Raw genomic sequence first — 20,220 nt, 5'->3', positions numbered from 1 at the left:
GCACTCCAAGTGGCCAGATACTGGTCAAAGGACATTTAACCAACTACCAAGTTTGCAAAATCTGTGTGTTTTTTTTTCTTTTTCTTTTTAATCTGTGTGTTTGTTTTGTTCTGTTAGAATTGTAACACCATGGTATGGTTACTGATGACACGATAAATAAATCTTAAAATCTCTTTTCCTGCCCACCAACATTCCGTTTTCCGTTCTTGAGTTCGGAGTAGAGCAACTGCTTTGGGAGACGGTGGTCGGGCCACATCCGGATAATGTGGCCGGTCCAGCGGAGTTGATGGCGAAGGACCGTCGCTTCAATGCTGGTGGTCTTTGCTTCTTCCAGCGCGTTGACGTTTGTCCGCTTGTCTTCCCAAGAGATGTGCAGGATTTTCCAGAGGAAATCGTTCTAGGAGTTGCATGTGACGTCTGTAGACAGTCCACGTCTCGCAGGCATATAGCAAGGTTGGGAGGGGAATAGCTTTATAAACAAGCACCTTTTCTGCTTCCTTGGAGACTAGGACGCGGAACAATGGCTTCAAACTACAAGAGAGGAGATTCTACCTGAACATGAGGAAGAACTTCCTGACTGTGAGAGCCGTTCAGCAGTGGAACTCTCTGCCCCGGAGTGTGTTGGAGGCTCCTCCTTTGGAAGCTTTTAAACAGAGGCTGAATGGCCATCTGTCAGGGGTGATTTGAATGCAATATTCCTGCTTCTTGGCAGAATAGGGTTGGACTGGATGGCCCATGAGGTCTCTTCCAACTCTTTGATTCTGTGATTCTATGATTCTTGGCATCCCTATGGATGCACTATAATATAAATGGGCTCCTGAATGAAATGCATACAACAAAAATACCACTTGTATAACATAAACAATAATACAATTAGGTTCTTGTGGGTTTTTTCGGGCTATAGGGCCATGTTCTAGAGGCATTTCTCCCGACGTTTCGCCTGCATCTATGGCAAGCATCCTCAGAGGTAGTGAGGTCTGTTGAAAATAGGACAATGGGTTTATATATCTGTGGAATGGCTGGGGTGGGGCAAAGAGCTCTTCTCTGCTGGAGCTAGGTGTGAATGTTTCAACTGACCACCTTCATTAGCATTTGAAGGCCTGCCTGAGCCTGGGAAAATCCCCTGTTGAGAGGTGTTAAGATGTGCCTGGTTGTTTCCTCTCTGCTGTTTTGGTGTTGTAAATTTAGAGTTTTTTAATTCAACAACAGTATATAAACATGCTGCACTTTTAACCTCCATGCAGTCATACCGGCCACATGACCTTGGAGGTGTCTACGGACAACGCTGGCTCTTCGGCTTAGAAATGGAGATGAGCACCACACCCCAGAGTCAGACATGACTGGACTTAATGTCAGGGGACTACCTTTACCTTTTTACTGTTAACCTCACAGCGACAACAAACAATATGGTGCAAATTTTTAGTACAGTCGTATCTTCTTATAAGTACTTGTGGATCAGCCGTCCACGACCGTCCATGTCCCTACTTCCCAGTTTTTCACGTATTGTGGGTGGTCCTGGAACGTAACCCCGCAATAAGTGAGGGAACAGTGTAATAATAAAATATAATATAATAAGCCCCCTCAATATATTGTAAATATATAATATACAATAATGTAATAATATAATAATATATAACAATATAGTAATAAGCCCCCTCATCAATATAATATATTATATATAATAGTAAGTCAACCCCCTTCTAAACTTTTGTTCTGTCAGCGTTAAAAAGGTCCCCAATCTTTATTATTACAGTTTCTTTTCTTTTTAATCAATTCTGTTAATCCCATTCTTATTGGGAGCATATTGATTTCATTTATTAGGAACTCCCTTGACTCAGAGAGATACCCAAAAAGTTGAGATCGGGGTCGCGGTTAAAAGATGCTGAATGCTGTGTTTTTATCTACAAAAATAGATTTATTTTTGTCATTATCAAGGCGTTGTGCAACTTCTGTCACAGGAGTGTCTAGAAAGAAGGAAGGAAGGAAGGAAGGAAGGAAGGAAGGCTTCTCCTCGTGAGATCTGCTACAAAATCCAGTGCTTTCCACCCCCAAATCAGGTTCCCACACCCTTCCCCTTGTCATCATCACATTACTTAACTATGGTTCTATTATTATTGAGCAGGAGGTGGATGGCCATCTGTCAGGAGGGCTTTATGCTTTCCCAGCTGCACTGGATGGCCTTTGGAGGCCAATTTCAATCATTATTATTATTATTATTATTATTATTATTATTATTATTATTATTTGATACATAACACGATTAGTACACAGCAATGCACTATGCTGGCTGTTGTATTTGATCACACGTCGGACCCTTCCCAAGTGTCTAGGACTGTGTGATGTATCGGCAAATAATGCGTGCAGATCCGAGTAGGGTGGCCTTTTGCAGCTGACCAGTGATGACTTTGTCAGTGCCGATTGTTTTTAAGTGCAGGCCAAGGTATTGAGGCCCTGCACCCAGTGTGCCGATCACCACTGGGACCCCCTTGACTGGCTTGTGCACAGTTCGATCTTTAAATCCTCACACTGTGTGAGCTTTTCCAGTTGCTTCTCGTCAATCCTGCTGTCACTTGGGATTGCAACATCGACGATCCACACTTTGTTTTTTCCCACAATCGTGAGGTTAGGAGTATTGTTTATGTCACTATTGATTGTTTTTTTATGTGATTTATATGATGTGTATTTTATTGGCTGTTTATTGATGTTGTGTTTATTGATGTTTTGTTTGATGTACTTTGGGCTTGGCTTCATGTAAGCCGCACCGAGTCCCTTGGGGAGATGGTAGCGGGGTACAAATAAAGATGATGATGATGATGATTATTATTATTATACTCCAAAACTCTGTCTGAATTTGGAAGTCCCAGAGTAGTTTTCTGTAACTTTTTCAGGCTTGCGGATTGTTACAGGCAGATGGTGTTTGTGGCACAAGTTCCAATCGATCACTTGAGCAACGGCATTGTGCCTCTGCTTGTAGTCCGTCTGCGCGATCTTTTTGCAGCAGCTGAGGACGTGATCTATTATTTCATCTGTTTCCTTGCAGAGTCTACACTTAGAATCTGTCGTAGACTTTTCATCACTATGTGGATGCAATGATATTATTATTATTATTATTATTATTATTATTATTATTATTATTATGCTCCAAAACTCTGATGTCTGAATTTGGAAGTCCCAGAGTAGTTTTCTGTAACTTTTTCAGGCATGTGATCCCACCTGTTCTTTGTTACAGGCAGATGGTGTTTGTGGCACAAGTTCCAATCGATCACCTGAGCAACGGCGTTGTGCCTCTGCTTGTAGTCCGTCTGCACGATCTTTTTGCAGCAGCTGAGGACGTGATCTATTATTTCATCTGTTTCCTTGCAGAGTGTACACTTTGTAGACTTTTCATCACTATGTGGGTGCAATTATATTATTATTATTATTTTTATTATTGAGCAGGAGTTGGATGGCCATCTGTCGGGGGTGTTTTTTACGGCCAGCTACCCTCACCTTTCCGCTTGTCTGCTGTGCAATGCAAACTACACTGGGGAATATCATAGTTAAGTAACATGATTCCGATGACACCCTCGGTCGAGGGAAATCATTCGGCGATATGCCGATCACAGTGAGATTTGAGGACACCTAATCAAGCAAATTTCAAAGAGAGAGAGAGATTGAGAGAGGGAATCTGCCTCGATAAGACAGAAGCAGATTCCTTCCCTCCATTGCAATGGGCCAGACGGCAAGAGAAGAGTGTGTGAGAAGGAAAGTCCCGGAAGAGGGCCGAGCGCGTTCCGCATTAAGGCTGTGCCTCCTTCAAAGGAGGAGGCATCGGAAGAAGCTGGCTTTCTTCTGCTGCTGGTCGGGACCGATCTTCAGGCCTTGGCTGCTGCTGCCGCTGCCGCTACTTCCTTGGGGACTGTTGCCTTCCTAAGGATTGGAAAGAGAGAAACATCCTGAGAAGGAGGCAAAAGCATCTCTTCCAACAAACCATAGCATCAAATGAGACCTCGGGGGCCATCTAGTCCAACTCCCTTCTCTCTTCCATGCGGGAAAAGCACAACTAAAAGATCCACCCCCTGCTTTAGCACAGCAGCTTAAACCACCAGCTGCAGCAAATCTTATCAATCGAAAAGTTGACAGTTTGACGCCTGGGTCAGGGTGAGCTCCTGGCCTTTAGCCCAGCTTCTGCCTACTTAGCAGTTCAAAAACAAAATGTGAGTAAATAGGTACCACTTAAATGTGGGGAGGTATTTAAGGCACCCATAAGGAAATGCCAGGGAAATGTTGGTGATTTGATCAAGGAGAAAGTTTACAAGCAGAGTTCTTCGGCAGGGAAAGTGGAGCGACAGCATTCCCCCCCCCCCCCCCCCGCATGGCCGGAACCGAGCACAGCCTCCAAGATGCCGAAGACGGGAAAAGCCTATATATACCTCTATCTATGTACAATTGTCTGTCTTAAAAGTGTAGAAATTGCATTGAATGTTTGCCACATACTTATGTTTTGTGATCTGCCCTGAGTCCCCTTTGGGGTAAGAAGGGCGGACTATAAATACTGTAAGTAAATAATAATAATAATAATAATAATAGAGTTGAAAGAGACCCCAAGGCCCATGCAGCCTCTACATTACATCATCATTATCATCATCGTGGAAAAGACCGCTAAAGACCATCCAGTCTCTGCATAATAATAATAATAATAATAATAATAATAATAATAATAATAATATTTTGTCGTGTCAGGAGCGACCTGAGAAACTGCAGGTCGCTTCTGGTGTGAGAGAATTGGCCGTCTGCAAGGACGTTGCCCAGGGGACACCCAGATGATTTGATGTTTTACCATCCTTGTGGGACGCTACTCTCATGTCCCCACATGAGGAGCTGGAGCTGATAGAGGGAGCTCATCCGCCTCTTCCCAGATTTGAACTTGCGACCTTCAGTCCTGCCGGCACAGGGGTTTAACCCACTGCGCCACCGGGGGCGCCTATAATAATAATAATGGAAGAGACCCCCGTGTCATCCAGCATCTAAATAATAATAATAATAATAATAGTAATAGTTGGAAGAGACCCCCAAAGGCCATCCAGCCTCTTAATAATAATAATAATAATAATAATAATGGAAGAGACCCCCGTGTCATCCAGCATCTAAATAATAATAACAATAGTAATAGTTGGAAGAGACCACCAAAGGCCATCCAGCCTCTACATAATAATAATAATAATAATAATAATAATAATGATGATGATGATGATGATGGAAGAGACCCCCGTGTCATCCAGCATCTAAATAATAATAATAATAATAGTTGGAAGAGACCACCAAAGGCCATCCAGCCTCTTAATAATAATAATAATAATAATAATAATAATAATGGAAGAGACCCCCATGTCATCCAACATCTAAATAATAATAATAATAATAGTTGGTAAAGACCGCTAAAGACCATCCAGTCTCTGCATAATAATAATAATAATAATAATAATAATAATAATAGAAGAGACCCCCGTGTCATCCAGCATCTAAATAATAATAATAATAATAATAATAATAATAATAATAATAGTAATAGTTGAAAAGACCGCTAAAGACCATCCAGTCTCTGTATAATAATAATAATAATAATAATGGTGAAAGAGACCCCAAGGGTCATCCAGCCTCTAAATAATAACAACAACAGCAGGATAGTCTCCCAAAGCAGTTACAACAACAACAACAACAATAGGATAGTCTCCCAAAGCAGTTACCATACTTCCAACTCAGGAATGGGAAATGTAATGTTGGTGGACAGAAACAAGATTTAAAGACGGGCTTAAAGCCAGCCTTAAAAACTGTGGCATAGACACCAAGAACTGGGAAGCTCTGGCCCTTGAGCGCTCTAGCTGGAAGTCAGCTGTGACCAGCAGTGCTGCAGAATTCAAAGAGGGATGAATGGAGGCACGAGAGGGAGAAAGGTTCCAAGGGGAAAGTGTGTCAAGCCAACCCTGACCGGGACTGCCTTCTACCTGGAAACTGATGCCCTTACTGCGGATCAAGAATAGGGCTCCACAGCGGCCTACGGATCCACCGCCAAGACACTACAGTTGGAGGACTATCATCCTCAGGCTATGAGGATTTGCTTAAGTAAGTAAGTAAGGATAGAACAGACCCCCAAGGGCCATTCAGCCTCTAAATAATAATAACAACAACAACAACAATAAGGAAGAGTCCCCCCAAAGGTTACTCAACCTCTGCATATTATTATTATTATTATTATTATTATTAATAATAATAATAATAATAATAATAATAATAGAATCAAAGAATCAAAGAGTTGGAAGAGACCTCATGGGCCATCCAGTCCAACCCCCTGCCAAGAAGCAGGAATATTGCATTCAAATCACCCCTGACAGATGGCCATCCAGCCTCTGTTTAAAAGCTTCCAAAGAAAGAGCCTCTACCACACTCCGGGGCAGAGAGTTCCACTGCTGAACAGCAGTTCCACTGCTAATAATTTTGGAAGAGACCCCCAAAGACCATCTAGTCCAACCCTCTGTTTTCTTCCAGGCAGGAAAAGCACTCCCAACAGATGGCCATCCAGCCTCTGCATAATAATAATAATAATAATAATAATAACAACAACAACAACAATAATAATCTAATTTCCAAAACACAGCTTAAAACATCGGCACGAAATTGCTGCCAACTCACCAGTTTTCGGTCCATTTTGGTCTTGATATCCCTGGCGAGTGTAAAAAATGCCTGCGGTTCAAACGAGACGTATAAATACATTCAGAAGGTTGTGAGAATGCTTCTTTGCAACAAGCTGCCCCTCGTGTGTCGTTTCTGAACTTTCCATCGACCATAGAGAGCCCAAATAGTATAAGAGCGATCATCATACTATTGATGATGTGACCCACCTCTCCTCCTGGCTCAAGGAGGGTCACGGCATCACATAACCCTGATTATACTTACATTTTCCACATTGATGTTTGCTTTTGCACTTGTCTCCATGAACTTCACTCCAAAGCTGTTGGCCAGCTAAACAAACAGGAGAGTTCTTGGGTTAGAGGTGTGTGAAAGTCGTATTATTATTATCTATATAAATAAAAATGTAATGTTCGTTTGTGATATTCACAGAACTCAAAAACCACTGGGGGAATTGACACCAAAATTTGGACACGATACACCTAACAACCCAATTTATGTCCTTCACTCAATTTTTCTAGATTTTGTCATTTGGGAGTTGTGGTTGCTGGGATTTATAGTTCACCTACAATCAAAGAGCATTCTGAACCCCACCAACGATGGAATTGAACCAAACTTGGCACACAGTCCTCCCATGACCAACAGAAAATACTGGAAGGGTTTGGTGGGCAGTGTCCTTTGGTTTTGGAGTTGTAGTTCACCTACATCCAGAGAGCACTGTGGGCTCAAACAATATTGGATCTGGACCAAACTTTACACAAATACTCAATATGCCCAAATGTAAACACTGGTGGAGTTTGGGGAAAATAGAATCTTGACATTTGGGAGTTGTAGTTGCTGGGATTTGTAGTTCACCTACAATCACAGAGCATTCTGAACACCACCAACGACAGAATTGGGCCAAACCTCCCACACAGAACCCACATGACCACCAGAGTGGGCCACAGCAACGCAAGGCAGGAGACGGCTAATTATTATTATTATTATTATTATTAGGTTTATTTATAGTCTCCACGAAGAGACTCAAAGCAGCTATGTACTGTATCCATTATTAGTATTAGAATGTATTATTATTGTCATTTTATATTATTATTACTATCATTATTGTATTATTTACTATTTTTATATTATAATTGTTTTATTTATACCCCTATTATTATTATTATTATTATTATCATTGTTTTATTTATACCCCTATTATTATTATTATTATTATTATTATTATTATTTGAAACACAACAAGATTAGTACACAGCAAACAAGATCGCTCTGCTGGCTGTTATATTGGATCACACGTCTGACACTTCCCAAGTGTCTAGGGCTGTGTGATGTATCGGTGAATAATGCATGCATATCCGAGTAGGGTGGCCTTTTTATTATTATTATTATGTTTATTTATAGTCTCCATGAAGAGACTCAAAGCAGCTATGTATCCATTATTAGTATTAGAATGTATTATTATTGTCATTTTATATTATTATTAATATCATTATTGTATTATTTACTATTTTATATAATTATGTTTTATTTATACTCTATTATTATTATTATTAAGTTTATTTACAGTCTTCACAAAGAGACTCAAAACAGCTATGTATCCATTATTAGTATTAGAATGTATTATTGTTATGTTTATACTATTATTACTATCATTATTGTTTTATTAACTATTTTATATTATTATTGTTTTATTTATACCCCTCTTATTATTACTACTATGTTTATTTATAGTCTCCATGAGGAGACTCAAAGCAGCTATGTATCCATTATTAATATTAAAATGTATTATTATTATTATTATTATTATTATTATTATTATTATTTTATACTCCATTATTATTATTATTATTGCTTTGCTCTGCTATGTATCCATTATTAGAATATTATTATTGTTGTTGTTATTATTATTATTATATACCAGCTTGTGTACCCGTCGATGTCTAGATTATTTCAAAAAGGCATTGTTTGTTTTCAGATGCTAAGTCATATCAGTTAATCTGTAATGCTATACATTAGGAAAAAAATTAGTGTTTGGTTCTATTTTTTATGAATGTTCCCATTAGAAAATGCATAAGGATGTGAGTGAACTACAACTCCCAGAATTGTGAGTCAATCCTCCCCAAACAACGACTGTACTCACAGTTGGCCATCTTGGGTCTGTGTGTCAAGTTTGGTCCAGATCCGCCATCGGCTGGGTTCAGTGCTCTCTGGATAAAGGTGAACTACAACTCCCAGAATGCAAGGTCAGTCACCCTGAAACTCCTCACCTTTTCTCCTTGCTCTCGAGTCACTTGCCGCTTGTGGTTCATGTCACACTTGTTTCCGAGGATCATCTTCTCCACGTCTGGAGAGGCGTGCTAAGCAAAAGGAAGAGGAAGAAGTGAAGTCAGCAATAAGAAACCGGGCGCAGGATGGCCGGAAGAAGGAAAGGAGCCTTAGCCTAGGCATTCTAATAAGGGGGACATAGCTGTTTTGAGTCTCCTTGTGGAGAGAAAAAGCAGGGTATAAATAATAATAATAATAATAATAATAATAATAATAATTTCTAATACTAATAATACATACATAGCTGTTTTGAGTCTCCTTGTGGAGAGAAAAAGCAGGGTACAAATAATAATAATAATAATAATAATAATAATAATAATAATAAATTCTAATACTAATAATACATACATAGCTGTTTTGAGTCTCCTTATGGAGAGAAAAAGCGGGGTATAAATAATAATAATAATAATAATAATAATAATAATAATTTCTAATACTAATAATACATACATAGCTGTTTTGAGTCTCCTTGTGGAGAGAAAAAGCGGGGTATTAATAATAATAATAATAATAATAATAATAATAATAATAATATACTCTAATACTAATAATACATACATAGCTGTTTTGATTCTCCTTGTGGAGAGAAAAAGCAGGGTATAAATAATAATAATAATAATAATAATAATAATAATAGATTCTAATACTAATAATACATACATAGCTGCTTTGAATCAACTTGTGGTGAGAAAAAGTGAGATATAAATAAACATAATAATAATAATAATAATAATAATAATAATATATTCTAATACTAATAATACATACATAGCTGCTTTGAGTCTCCTTGTGGAGAGAAAAAGCAGGGTATAAATAATAATAATAATAATAATAATAATAATAATAATAATAATAATATATTCTAATACCAATAATACACACATAGCTGCTTTGAATCTCCTTGTGGAGAGAAAAAGCAGGGTATAAATAATAATAATAATAATAATAGATTCTAATACTAATAATACATACATAGCTGCTTTGAGTCTCCTTGTGGAGAGAAAAAGCAGGGTATAAATAATAATAATAATAATAATAATAATAATAATAATAATAATATATTCTAATACCAATAATACACACATAGCTGCTTTGAATCTCCTTGTGGAGAGAAAAAGCAGGGTATAAATAATAATAATAATAATAATAATAATAATAATAATAATAATAATAGATTCTAATACTAATAATACATACATAGCTGCTTTGAGTCTCCTTGTGGAGAGAAAAAGCAGGGTAATAATAATAATAATAATAATAATAATAATAATAATAATATATTCTAATACCAATAATACATACATAGCTGTTTTGAGTCTCCTTGTGGAGAGAAAAAGCAGGGTTTAAATAATAATAATACATTCTAATACTAATAATACATACATAGCTGTTTTGAATCAACTTGTGGTGAGAAAAAGTGAGATATAAATAAACATATTATTATTATTATTAATAATAATAGATTGTAATACATAGCGATTCCGCCTCAACATTAGGATGCTAAGAGCTGTCACTGCCTGGAAATCTCCTTCTCTGGAGGCTTTTAAATAAGAGGCTTGGATGACCATCTGTTGGGAGGGATCGGATGGGTGTGTTTCCCCCATGATTCAAATTAAGCATTAATGGCCGGGCTGTAGCACAGCTGGTAAATCACCAGCAGCAATAGAGAAATTAAGTACCTCCTAAAGTGGGGAGGTATTATACGGCACCATAAAAGGAAGTACCAGAAATGCCAACAACCAAAACAAAGAAGGAAGTCTGTAATGGAGCGACAGCAACTCCCAGCACAACCTCCAGTGCGCCGGAGTTGGATGCCGACACAACATAGCTCTGTCTGTCTCTCTGTTCTGTCTGATTCAACAGCATTGAATGTTTGCTGTGTATGTGTTCTGTGATTTGCCCTGAGTCTCCTTGGGGAGATAGGGCAGAATAAAAAAATTAAGTATATTATTATTATTATTATTGAACCTCTTCGATGTTTCGGACCCAGTTCCGGATGTTTTCAAAGGACTTCTCGTTGGTGATGTCATATACCAGCATGATGCCCTGCCGAGGAGGAAGGGGAAAAGGGTGATTGATTCATAATAAATAAATAATGCAAATTCATTCATCTATACACATATAAAAGTGAAAATATGTATGTGTGTGTTGTGGCTCAGTTTGACTCTGAGTCTGAAGCTGAGCTGTTTGGGCCTTCTGAGCCTGATTTCCTGCAGGATGACGTGGAGGCTGATGGTTTCCAGATTCCTGTACATGTTTCAGACGGGGCTGATAGGGTGGCTGCTGAAGGAGAAACAACAAGTCAGTTCCTTGGGGAAAGGAATGTTCCTGCAGTTAGAGAGACTGATAGCGAGAGTGAAATCCCACACGGCCAGGTGGAGGATCCGTCCCAGCTGAACCCAGATAAAGGGTTGTATAGCCTTGAAGATAATGAATTAATGAGCAGACAAGATCGTTTGCAATTAAGGCTTCGGAGAAGCACTCGCTTGGCCAGCAAGCGAGAAGCCAAAGTTGCCAAAAGTCAACGCAATGCTTTCATGTTCGCAAAGGGTTTTTAGTCTTGTAGCTGGCAGGCAGTTGTTGTCAGTCCAACATTGCTCTTCCCATGTTAACTTCTAGGGATTTTCCTTGGCTTTTCGCAGCACTCTTCTGGCTTCCTGAGTCTGGGATTTGGGTCTTGTTTTCAACTGTTTACCATGGACTTTTGTTTGACCATTGCTAAGGGATTATGCTTCATGTTTTTGCCTTTGGATCTTGGGAACTTTGCATTTACCTTTAAGTCTCTGTTTGGCCTATGGAACGATTGCATTTCTATTTCTTTGTTTTGATGTCGCTTTTCTCAATAAACTACAAAAATCTACGGCCTTGGTGTGGTGGTGTCTGGAGCAAGGTGAAAACTACCCTGAGTTGCAACAGTGTGTGTGTGGCTGGGGTGACCACTTATACAAGCAAGCTCCTACCTCCACACACCGCTATAGCTTCCACTACTCAGAAGACATTATTCACTCCCTCCAATGACATTGCAGGTTATAGTGAGCACCATGAACATGTCCAAGAGCCCTGCCAATGTCCTCCACAAACACCACACTACCCGCCACCCAAGTGAAGGCTTTCATACGGGAACAATTCCATCCTAGATTTTATGTGTTTCTTCCACCACAGACATCCCAGTGTTTCTGATTCTCTACTGGTGTGGAATTTGCATGACCCCGCCCACTCTCTGTCCCTTAACCCTTTCCTATTATTTTCTATGGCACACAGAAGAGGGATTGATCAGCAACTGAACATACTAGAGAGGCTTGGGGAGAATTCACCATGATTTATAGGAGTTGTACATCCAGGGATAAATAGTTCACCTGCAATCTAAGAACTGCACTCTGAACTCCACCAACGATGGACCTGGAACTCACTTGGCACACAGAAGCCCCATGACCAACAAAAAATACTGGAGGTCTTTGGAGGGATTTATCTTCTTCATAGATTCAGTTGGCGGGAACGAGAGACAGGGCCTTCTCAGTGGTGGCCCCTCAGCTGTGGAACGCCCTCCCTAGGAACATTGGATTGGCCCCCACCCTCTTAACATTTCACAAAAATGTTAAAACCCGGCTTTTTGAGCAGGCTTTCTCAAATGCAGTGTAGCAGACAAACCCTGAGCTCGGAACGACTGGACAATGCGATTGGGTAATGATTTTGGTAATGAGATGCGGAGGATCTATGTCTTTATCGGTTTTACTATTTACTGAATTTTATTTATGTTAAATGTTTTAACTGTTTTTATGTTATTGTGGGCATCCAATTGTGCCGTTTTGTAAACTGCCTTGAGTCGCCCTCGGGCTGAGAATGGCGGTATAGAAATATAGTAAACTAGCTGTCCCCTGCCACGCATTGCTGTGGCCCACATGAGGGTTCTGTGTGGGAGGTTTGGCCCAATTCTATCGTTGGTGGGGTCCGGAATGCTCTTTGACTGTAGGTGAACTATAAATCTCAGCAACTCCAACTCCCAAATATCAAAATTCTATTTTCCCCAAACTCCACCAGTGTTCACATTTGGGCACATTGAGTATTCTTGTAGAGTTTGGTCCAGATCCATCATTGTTCGAATCCACAGTGTTCTCTGGATGTAGGTGAACTACAACTCCCAAACTCAAGGTCAATGTCCACCAAACACTTCCAGTATTTCCTGTTGGTCATGGGAGTTCTGTGTGCCAAGTTTGGTTCAATTCCATCATTGATGGAGTTCAGAATGCTCTTTGATTGTAGGTGAACTATAAATCCCAGCAACTACAACTCCCAAATGACAAAAGCATAATTTTTTGAGTGATAGTCACTCCTTGTGTTGTGAGACATTTTGTTGCCAAATTTGGTGTGATTTCGTTCATTGGTTCTTTTGTTTTTAAGGTACTCATTATGCACAGAGTATTTATATATATATATATAGAGAGAGAGAGAGAGAGAGAGAGAGAGAGAAGATAAATAAGTAAATAAATGTATAGGAGTTGTAGTTCACCTACATTCAGAGTGCACTATGAACCCAAACAATGATGGATTTTTATTATGTATCTTTTTTCACATTCCCACCCATAAATGTATATATAAGTCCCAGTTTCCTTATTGCACCTCCAACTATTTTGTAGATTGCTTCTGTTACAATATTCTGAAGCTGACTTTTAGAAAGTTGCCATTGCAGGAGGGGAATGTGGGGGACGTGGGAAATATGGGGAGAAAAACAAGTCAACGCGGAGCAGAAGGGGATCCCATAGGAAGCACTGCACCCACCATGGCTCCTCGGTAATACGCCGTGGTGATGGTCCGGAAGCGCTCCTGCCCAGCCGTGTCCCTGCAAGGGCAGAACAGCATGGAAGAGAAGAGAAGAGAGTGGTGGTGTTATTGCCATTGTACGCCATGCAACGGAACCCAATGCCATGCCCAACACGCATCCAGGATAAGACTACTGCAATGCACTCTACGTGGGGTTGCATTTGAAGACTGCTCAGAAGCTTCAAATAGTCCAACGAGAGGCAGCCAGGTTAATAACTGGGGCGGCACACAGGGAGCACACAACTCCCATGTTACGCCAGCTCCACTGGCTGCCAGTTTGCTACCGGGCACAATTCAAAGTGCTGGCTTTGGCCTATAAAGTCCAAATCCATCTCCCCCTATGAACCATCGTGGAGATTAAGATTCTCCGGGGAGGCCCTGCTCTCCATCCCGCCATTGTCACAGGCGCAATTGGTGGGGACGAGAGACAGGGCTTTCTCGGTGATTGCCCCCCGCCTATGGAATTCCCTTTCTGGTGAGATCAGATTGGCCCCCTCCCTCCTGCCTTTCAAAAAGAGGGTAAAAACTTGGCTGTGGGACCAAGCTTTCGGGACAGGGCCATAAGGCAGCGATAGGAAACTTCCCCAGGCCAATTTAGATTTGACGCAGATGACCAAGACAGTTTTAAACAGTGCATTTTAATATTTTGATAAATGTTTATGCATATTCATATGAATTCTTGTCCCAGCATTGAATGTTTGCCATATATATGTTGTGCACCACCCTGAGTCCCCTTTGGGGTGAAAAGGGCAGAATATAAGTGTTTTAGATAAATAAATAAAATAATTATTATGTATTTAGGATTACATAAATAGAACACCCATGCTTCCCTATTCTGATTGGTCTTGTACAGCCCCGTAATGCCAATGTGTTGGTGCATTGAGGGATAGATGGGTGGGGAGATAGATAGATAGATAGAGATACAGGTGAAGAGACAGAGAGAGGGAGAAGAGAAATGTATTGGTGGATGGATGGGGAGGTAGATAGATAAAGACACAGGCGAAGAATTGGAGATAGAAAGAGAGAAATGTATTGGATTGAGGAGATGGATAGATAGAAACACAGGTGTAGAGAAACAAATGGATGGATGGGGAGATAGATAGATAGACAGATAAAGACACAGGTGAAGAGACAGATAGTGATAAATGCATTGATGAATGAATGGATGGGGAGATAGATACAGGCGAAGAATTTGAGAGATAGAAAGAGAGAAATATATTGGTGGATGGATGAATGATGGGGAGATAGATAGATAGATAGAGAAAGACTCAGGTGAAGATATGCATCTATATAAATGAAAATGTAATGTTATTTGTGAGATTAACATAACTCAAAAATCACTTGACGAATCAGACTAATGTCTGATCCCACAGCAAGCTGGCTTCAGGAAAGGCAAAAGCTGCACATCGCAAGTGCTGAACCTGACTCAGCACATAGAAGATGGCTTTGAAAGGCAGCAGATCACAGGAGCTGTCTTCATAGACCTGTCAGCGGCCTATGATACTATAAACCACCGCCTCCTCCTGAGAAAAATGTATAATATCACAAAGAATTACCACCTCACCCACCTCATAGGAAACCTGCGACAAAACAAGACCTTTTTTGTTGAGTTTCAGGGCCAGAGAAGAAGATGGCGCCAGAAACAGAAGAACGGCCTGCCTCAGGGAAGTGTGCTTGCTCCATCCATGTTCAACATCTACACAAATGACCAGCCACTGCCAGAAGGGACAGAGAGTTTCATCTATGCAGATGATTGTGCTATCATCGCTCAAGCAGGGAGCTTTGAGATGGTAGAACAGAAGCTCTCTGAAGCTCTAGATGCCCTTACCGCATACTACAGGGAAAACCAGCTGATCCCTAATCCATCTAAAACACAGACATGTGCTTTTCACCTTAAAAACAGACAAGCATCCCGAGCTCTGAGGATCACCTGGGAAGGAATCCCACTGGAGCATTGCAGCACACCCAGATACCTGGGAGTCACTCTGGACCATGCTCTGACCTACAAGAAGCACTGCCTGAATATCAAGCAAAAAGTAGGTGCTAGAAACAATATCATACGAAAGCTGACTGGCACAACCTGGGGATCACAACCAAACACAGTGAAGACATCTGCTCTTGCACTATGCTACTCTGCTGCTGAGTACGCATGCCCAGTGTGGAACACATCTCACCACACTAAAACAGTGGATGTGGCTCTTAATGAGACATGCCGCATTATCACGGGGTGCCTGCGCCCTACACCACTGGAGAAATTACATTGTTTAGCCGGTATCGCACAACCTCTAGTGTGATAAGGTTTATAGAGGGACATGTATCGCTGGATGGTTGGGGAGATAGACAGACAGACAGATAGATAGACAAATAGGAGTCAAGTATCCAGACAGAGGAAAGTAATAAAGGAAATGCTTGACAATAGTAAAAAATGAACATGAGCCAAGAGTGTGCCGAAGCAGCAAAAAAGGCCAATGTGATCCTAGGCTGCAGGAAGTTGGACAGTCGCCTGTTCTGCCTGGGAGCCTGTGTGAGTCTCCTTCGCTATAGGCTTTGAATCAGAGGCTGGGTGGCCAGCTGCCAGGAGGGGTTGGGTTGTGCTTTCCCTGCCGGGTGGAAAGAAAAGGTTGGACTGGGTGGCCTTTGGGGGTCCCCACCCAACCTTAGAATCCTATGAAATCGGATGTGTACCAGATCTGGAGTTTGATCTTTTTCCCATCGAGGTCAATTGTCCTGATCTTGAAGTCAATGCCTGCAAAAGAGAAGCGGGGTTACCATCTGGGGGATCTCACAGGGTGAGATCTTGTGTGGAGCCCCAGATTGAGGGAGATTATCAGCAGTCTTGTATCTCTTCCATTTCCTACGGTTGATGTCTTCACATCAAGCCGCTTGCCTATTGCAGTTTCAGTCTTCCCAGTCTGGTGCAGGGCGACAATTTTGTTTCTGGTGTCCTTCGACAGCTCTTTGGCCTTCACCAGAGTGGAGTCTGGAGTGTGACTGCTTCAGGTTGTGGACAGGTGTCTTTTAGACTGATAACAAGTTCAAATAGGTGCCATTACTACAGGAGGGCAGAGGAGCCTGTCTATGAGACCCAGAAATCTTGATGTTTGTAGGTTTTGTTTTTGTCGTGTCAGGAGCAACCTGAGAAACTGCAAGTCGCTTCTGGTGTGAGAGAATTGGCCATCTGCAAGGACATTGCCCAGGGGACGCCTGGATGATTTGATTTTTTTTCATCCTTGTGGGAGGCTTCTCTCATGTCCCCGCATGAGGAGCTGGAGCTGATAGAGGGAGCTCATCTGCCTCTCCCCGGATTCGAACTTGCGACCTGTCGGTCTTCAGTCCTGCCGGCACAGGGGTTTAACCCACTGCGCCACCGGGGGCTCCTATAATAACAATAATAATAATAATGGAAGAGACCCCCGTGTCTTCCAGCATCTGAATAATAATAATAGTAATAGTTGGAAGAGACCCCCAAAGGCCATCCAGCCTCTACATAATAATAATAATAATAATAATAATAATAATAATAATAATAATAACAACAACAATAATGGAAGAGACCCACGTGTCATCCAGCATCTAAACAATAATAATAATAATAATAGTAATAGTAATAGTTGAAAAAGACCGCTAAAGACCATCCGGTCTCTGCATAATAATAATAATAATAATAATAATAATAATAATAATAACCCACTGCGCCATCGGGGGCTCCATTGTTTGTAGGTGACCAAATACTTATTTTCCACCATAATTTGCAAATAAATTCATTAAAAATCAGACAATGTGATTTTCTGGATGTGTTTTCTCATGTTGTATCTCATAGGTCTACCTATGATGTCAATTACAGGCCCCCGGTGGTGCAGTGGGTTATACCCCTGTGCCGGCAGGACTGAAGGCCAACAGGTCGCAGGTTCGAATCCGGGGAGAGCACGGATGAGCTCCCTCTGTTAGCTCCAGCTATTCATGCGGGGACATGAGAGAAGCCTCCCACAAGGATGATAAAACAGCCAGGTTGTTAACAGGAGTGGCACTCAGGGAGCACACCACTCCTCTGTTGCGTCAACTCCACACAATTCCGGGCACAATTCAAAGTGCTGGCTTTAGCCTTTAAAGCCCTAAACGGTTCTGGCCCGACCTATCTGTCCGAACGCATCACCCCCTATGAACCAGTTAGGACATTAAGATCGTCCGGGGAGGCCCTGCTCTCGATCCCGCCAGCCTCACAGGCACGGCTGGCGGGGACGAGAGACAGGGCCTTCTCAGTGGTGGCCCCTCGGCTGTGGAACGCCCTTCCCGCAGACATTAGGTCGGCCCCCTCCCTGCTGACGTTCAGAAGAAGAGTGAAGACCTGGCTCTTTGAACAGGCGTTTAATTAAGCAGTGCAATTAACTGATTGATCTTGGAACTTGGAATAATGGACGAGGAAATCGGATTATGACTTTACTGATGAGACGTGATGAGTTAGTTATTATGGATGTATTGATGTTATATTGATGTATTGATGTGCTGTTATATTATTTATTTATTTATTTGCTTTATTTCTATACCGCATTTTTCAGCCCTTAACAGGCGACTCAATGCGGTTTACATGGTACAATTATCAAACAGTGTCAGTGCAATTAAAACATAACAATGGAACAAACAGGATCAACAGCATCAATCCACAACAGTTAACAATCAACAAGACAGATCAACAAAACAGACATAACATAACGCCTCAGTTGAAATCAGATCCGTTCTCATAATCCTTGTGCCATTCCTATGTTCCATTTACCGTCTTCCTATGATTGGTTGCACTGCTTAACCAAACGCTTGTTCATAAAGCCAGGTCTTAACCATTCTCCGAAACGTCAGCAGCGAAGGTGCCTGTCTGATGTCTGCCGGTAGGGGCCACCACTGAGAAGGCCCTGTCTCTCGTCCCCGCCAAGCGCACCTGTGACGCAGGCGGGATCGAGAGCAGGGCCTCCCCAGACGATCTTAATGTTCTGGTCGGTTCATAGGTGGAGATGCGTTCGGAGAGGTAAGCAGGGCCAGAACCGTTTAGGGCTTTATAGGCTAAAGCCAGCACCTTGAATTGTGCCCGGTAGCGGATTGGCAGCCAGTGGAGCTGGTTCAGCAGAGGAGTGGTATGCTCCCTGAGTGCCGCTCCCGTTAGCAACCTGGCCGCCGAGCGCTGGACCATCTGAAGCTTCCAGGCAGTCTTCAAGGGCAACCCCACGTAGAGCGCGTTGCAGTAATCAATCCGGGATGTAACCAGAGCGTGGACTACCGTGGCCAAGTCAGACTTCCCAAGGTACGGGCGCAACTGGCGCACAAGTTTGAGTTGTGCAAATGCTCCCCTGGACACCGCCGAAACTTGGGGTTCCAAGCTTAGCGAAGAGTCCAGGATCACACCCAAGCTGCGAACCTGCGTCTTCAGGGGGAGTGTAACCCCGTCTAACACAGGCTGTAACCCTATACCCTGTTCGGCCTTGATGTAGTTGCCTTAGTTACTGTTTTTAAATGCTAGTGTTGTGCACTTTGTATATTGACCTGGTTGTAAACCGCACTGAGTCGCCTACGGGCTGAGAGAGTGTGGTATACAAATAAAGTAAATAAATAAAACATCAAAAAATCATCCAGGCATCCCCTGAGCAACGCCTTTGCAGCCGGCCAATTCTCTCACACCAGAAGCGACTTGCAGTTTCTCAGGTTGCTCCTGACAGGACGAAAAAAAATACAGGCCTCTCTCATCTTTTTAAGTGGGAGAACTTGTACAATTGGTACCTGACTAAATACTTCCCCCCTCCCTGCATATATATATATATATATATATATATATATTCTCAGTTATCCAGGGAAACCCTCAAGCAACTGACAAAAAAACCTACATCAAAGACAGAATGCTTCCAATGCATCACTTTCAGAATACACTAAACCAGTAAGAAGCCTGTTGCATCCAGCTTGCCCTAACCAAGCGCAGAGTGGATGCCCTGGGAGATGGTCCAGCATGAGGCCTACTTGGAGCCCATTCTCCCCTCAACCGGAAGAGGAGCCCTACTGCTCTCCAGCTAGAAGGTGGGCGTTCGTTGCCATGGCGACCGGGAGGTGGGTCCGGGGCGTCGCCATAACAACCCCTCCCTCCCCTCCCTCAATCCCACCGGTTGCCTGGCAACGACGCACCGATGGTGGAAATGAACGTGGCGTTGAAGGCGTCCTCGCTGAAGCGGAAGAGCGCGCACGTCTTGCCCACGCCGGAGTCGCCGATCAGCAGCAGCTTGAAGAGGTAGTCGTAAGTCTTCGCCATGTCTTCCTAGGCCTGCGAGGAGCCGCCGCGGCTCGCGATAGGCCCACGTCGCTGTCCGTCAGAACGCGCCGGACTCCCATTGGCTTGGCCGTTCGCCGGCGCACTCCTCCTCGAGCAGGAAGAGTGGG

The 20,220-nt window shown here is 42.1% G+C and overlaps 1 protein-coding gene across 2 annotated transcripts; it reads right to left on the bottom strand.

Moving 5' to 3' along the window:
* Window positions 1–1,894: 1,894 nt before the first annotated feature.
* RAB8A (RAB8A, member RAS oncogene family) lies at window positions 1,895–20,133 on the bottom strand. 2 transcript variants are annotated; one of them, XR_010910530.1, is made up of 9 exons: window positions 19,969–20,133; window positions 16,495–16,555; window positions 13,768–13,828; window positions 10,960–11,037; window positions 8,934–9,023; window positions 6,934–6,999; window positions 6,670–6,720; window positions 3,320–3,909; window positions 1,895–3,285 (listed from the first exon to the last, which is right to left on the bottom strand). XR_010910530.1 is itself a non-coding variant. In XM_060784841.2 (8 exons), exons 1-8 carry the CDS (start codon window positions 20,090–20,092, stop codon window positions 3,796–3,798), a joined length of 645 nt encoding a protein of 214 aa, XP_060640824.1. In that variant the 5' UTR covers window positions 20,093–20,133; the 3' UTR covers window positions 1,895–3,795. The 2 variants fall into 2 exon arrangements, 1 of the variants encoding a protein (XP_060640824.1); XM_060784841.2 differs by having other exon boundaries at window positions 1,895–3,909.
* Window positions 20,134–20,220: the final 87 nt, after the last annotated feature.

The sequence above is a fragment of the Anolis sagrei genome, chromosome X (genome assembly GCF_037176765.1).
Source record: "Anolis sagrei isolate rAnoSag1 chromosome X, rAnoSag1.mat, whole genome shotgun sequence".
Lineage (NCBI taxonomy): Eukaryota > Metazoa > Chordata > Lepidosauria > Squamata > Dactyloidae > Anolis > Anolis sagrei.
The sequence above is the reverse complement of the archived record's forward strand: the minus strand, read 5'-3'. Positions and strand labels throughout refer to the sequence as shown.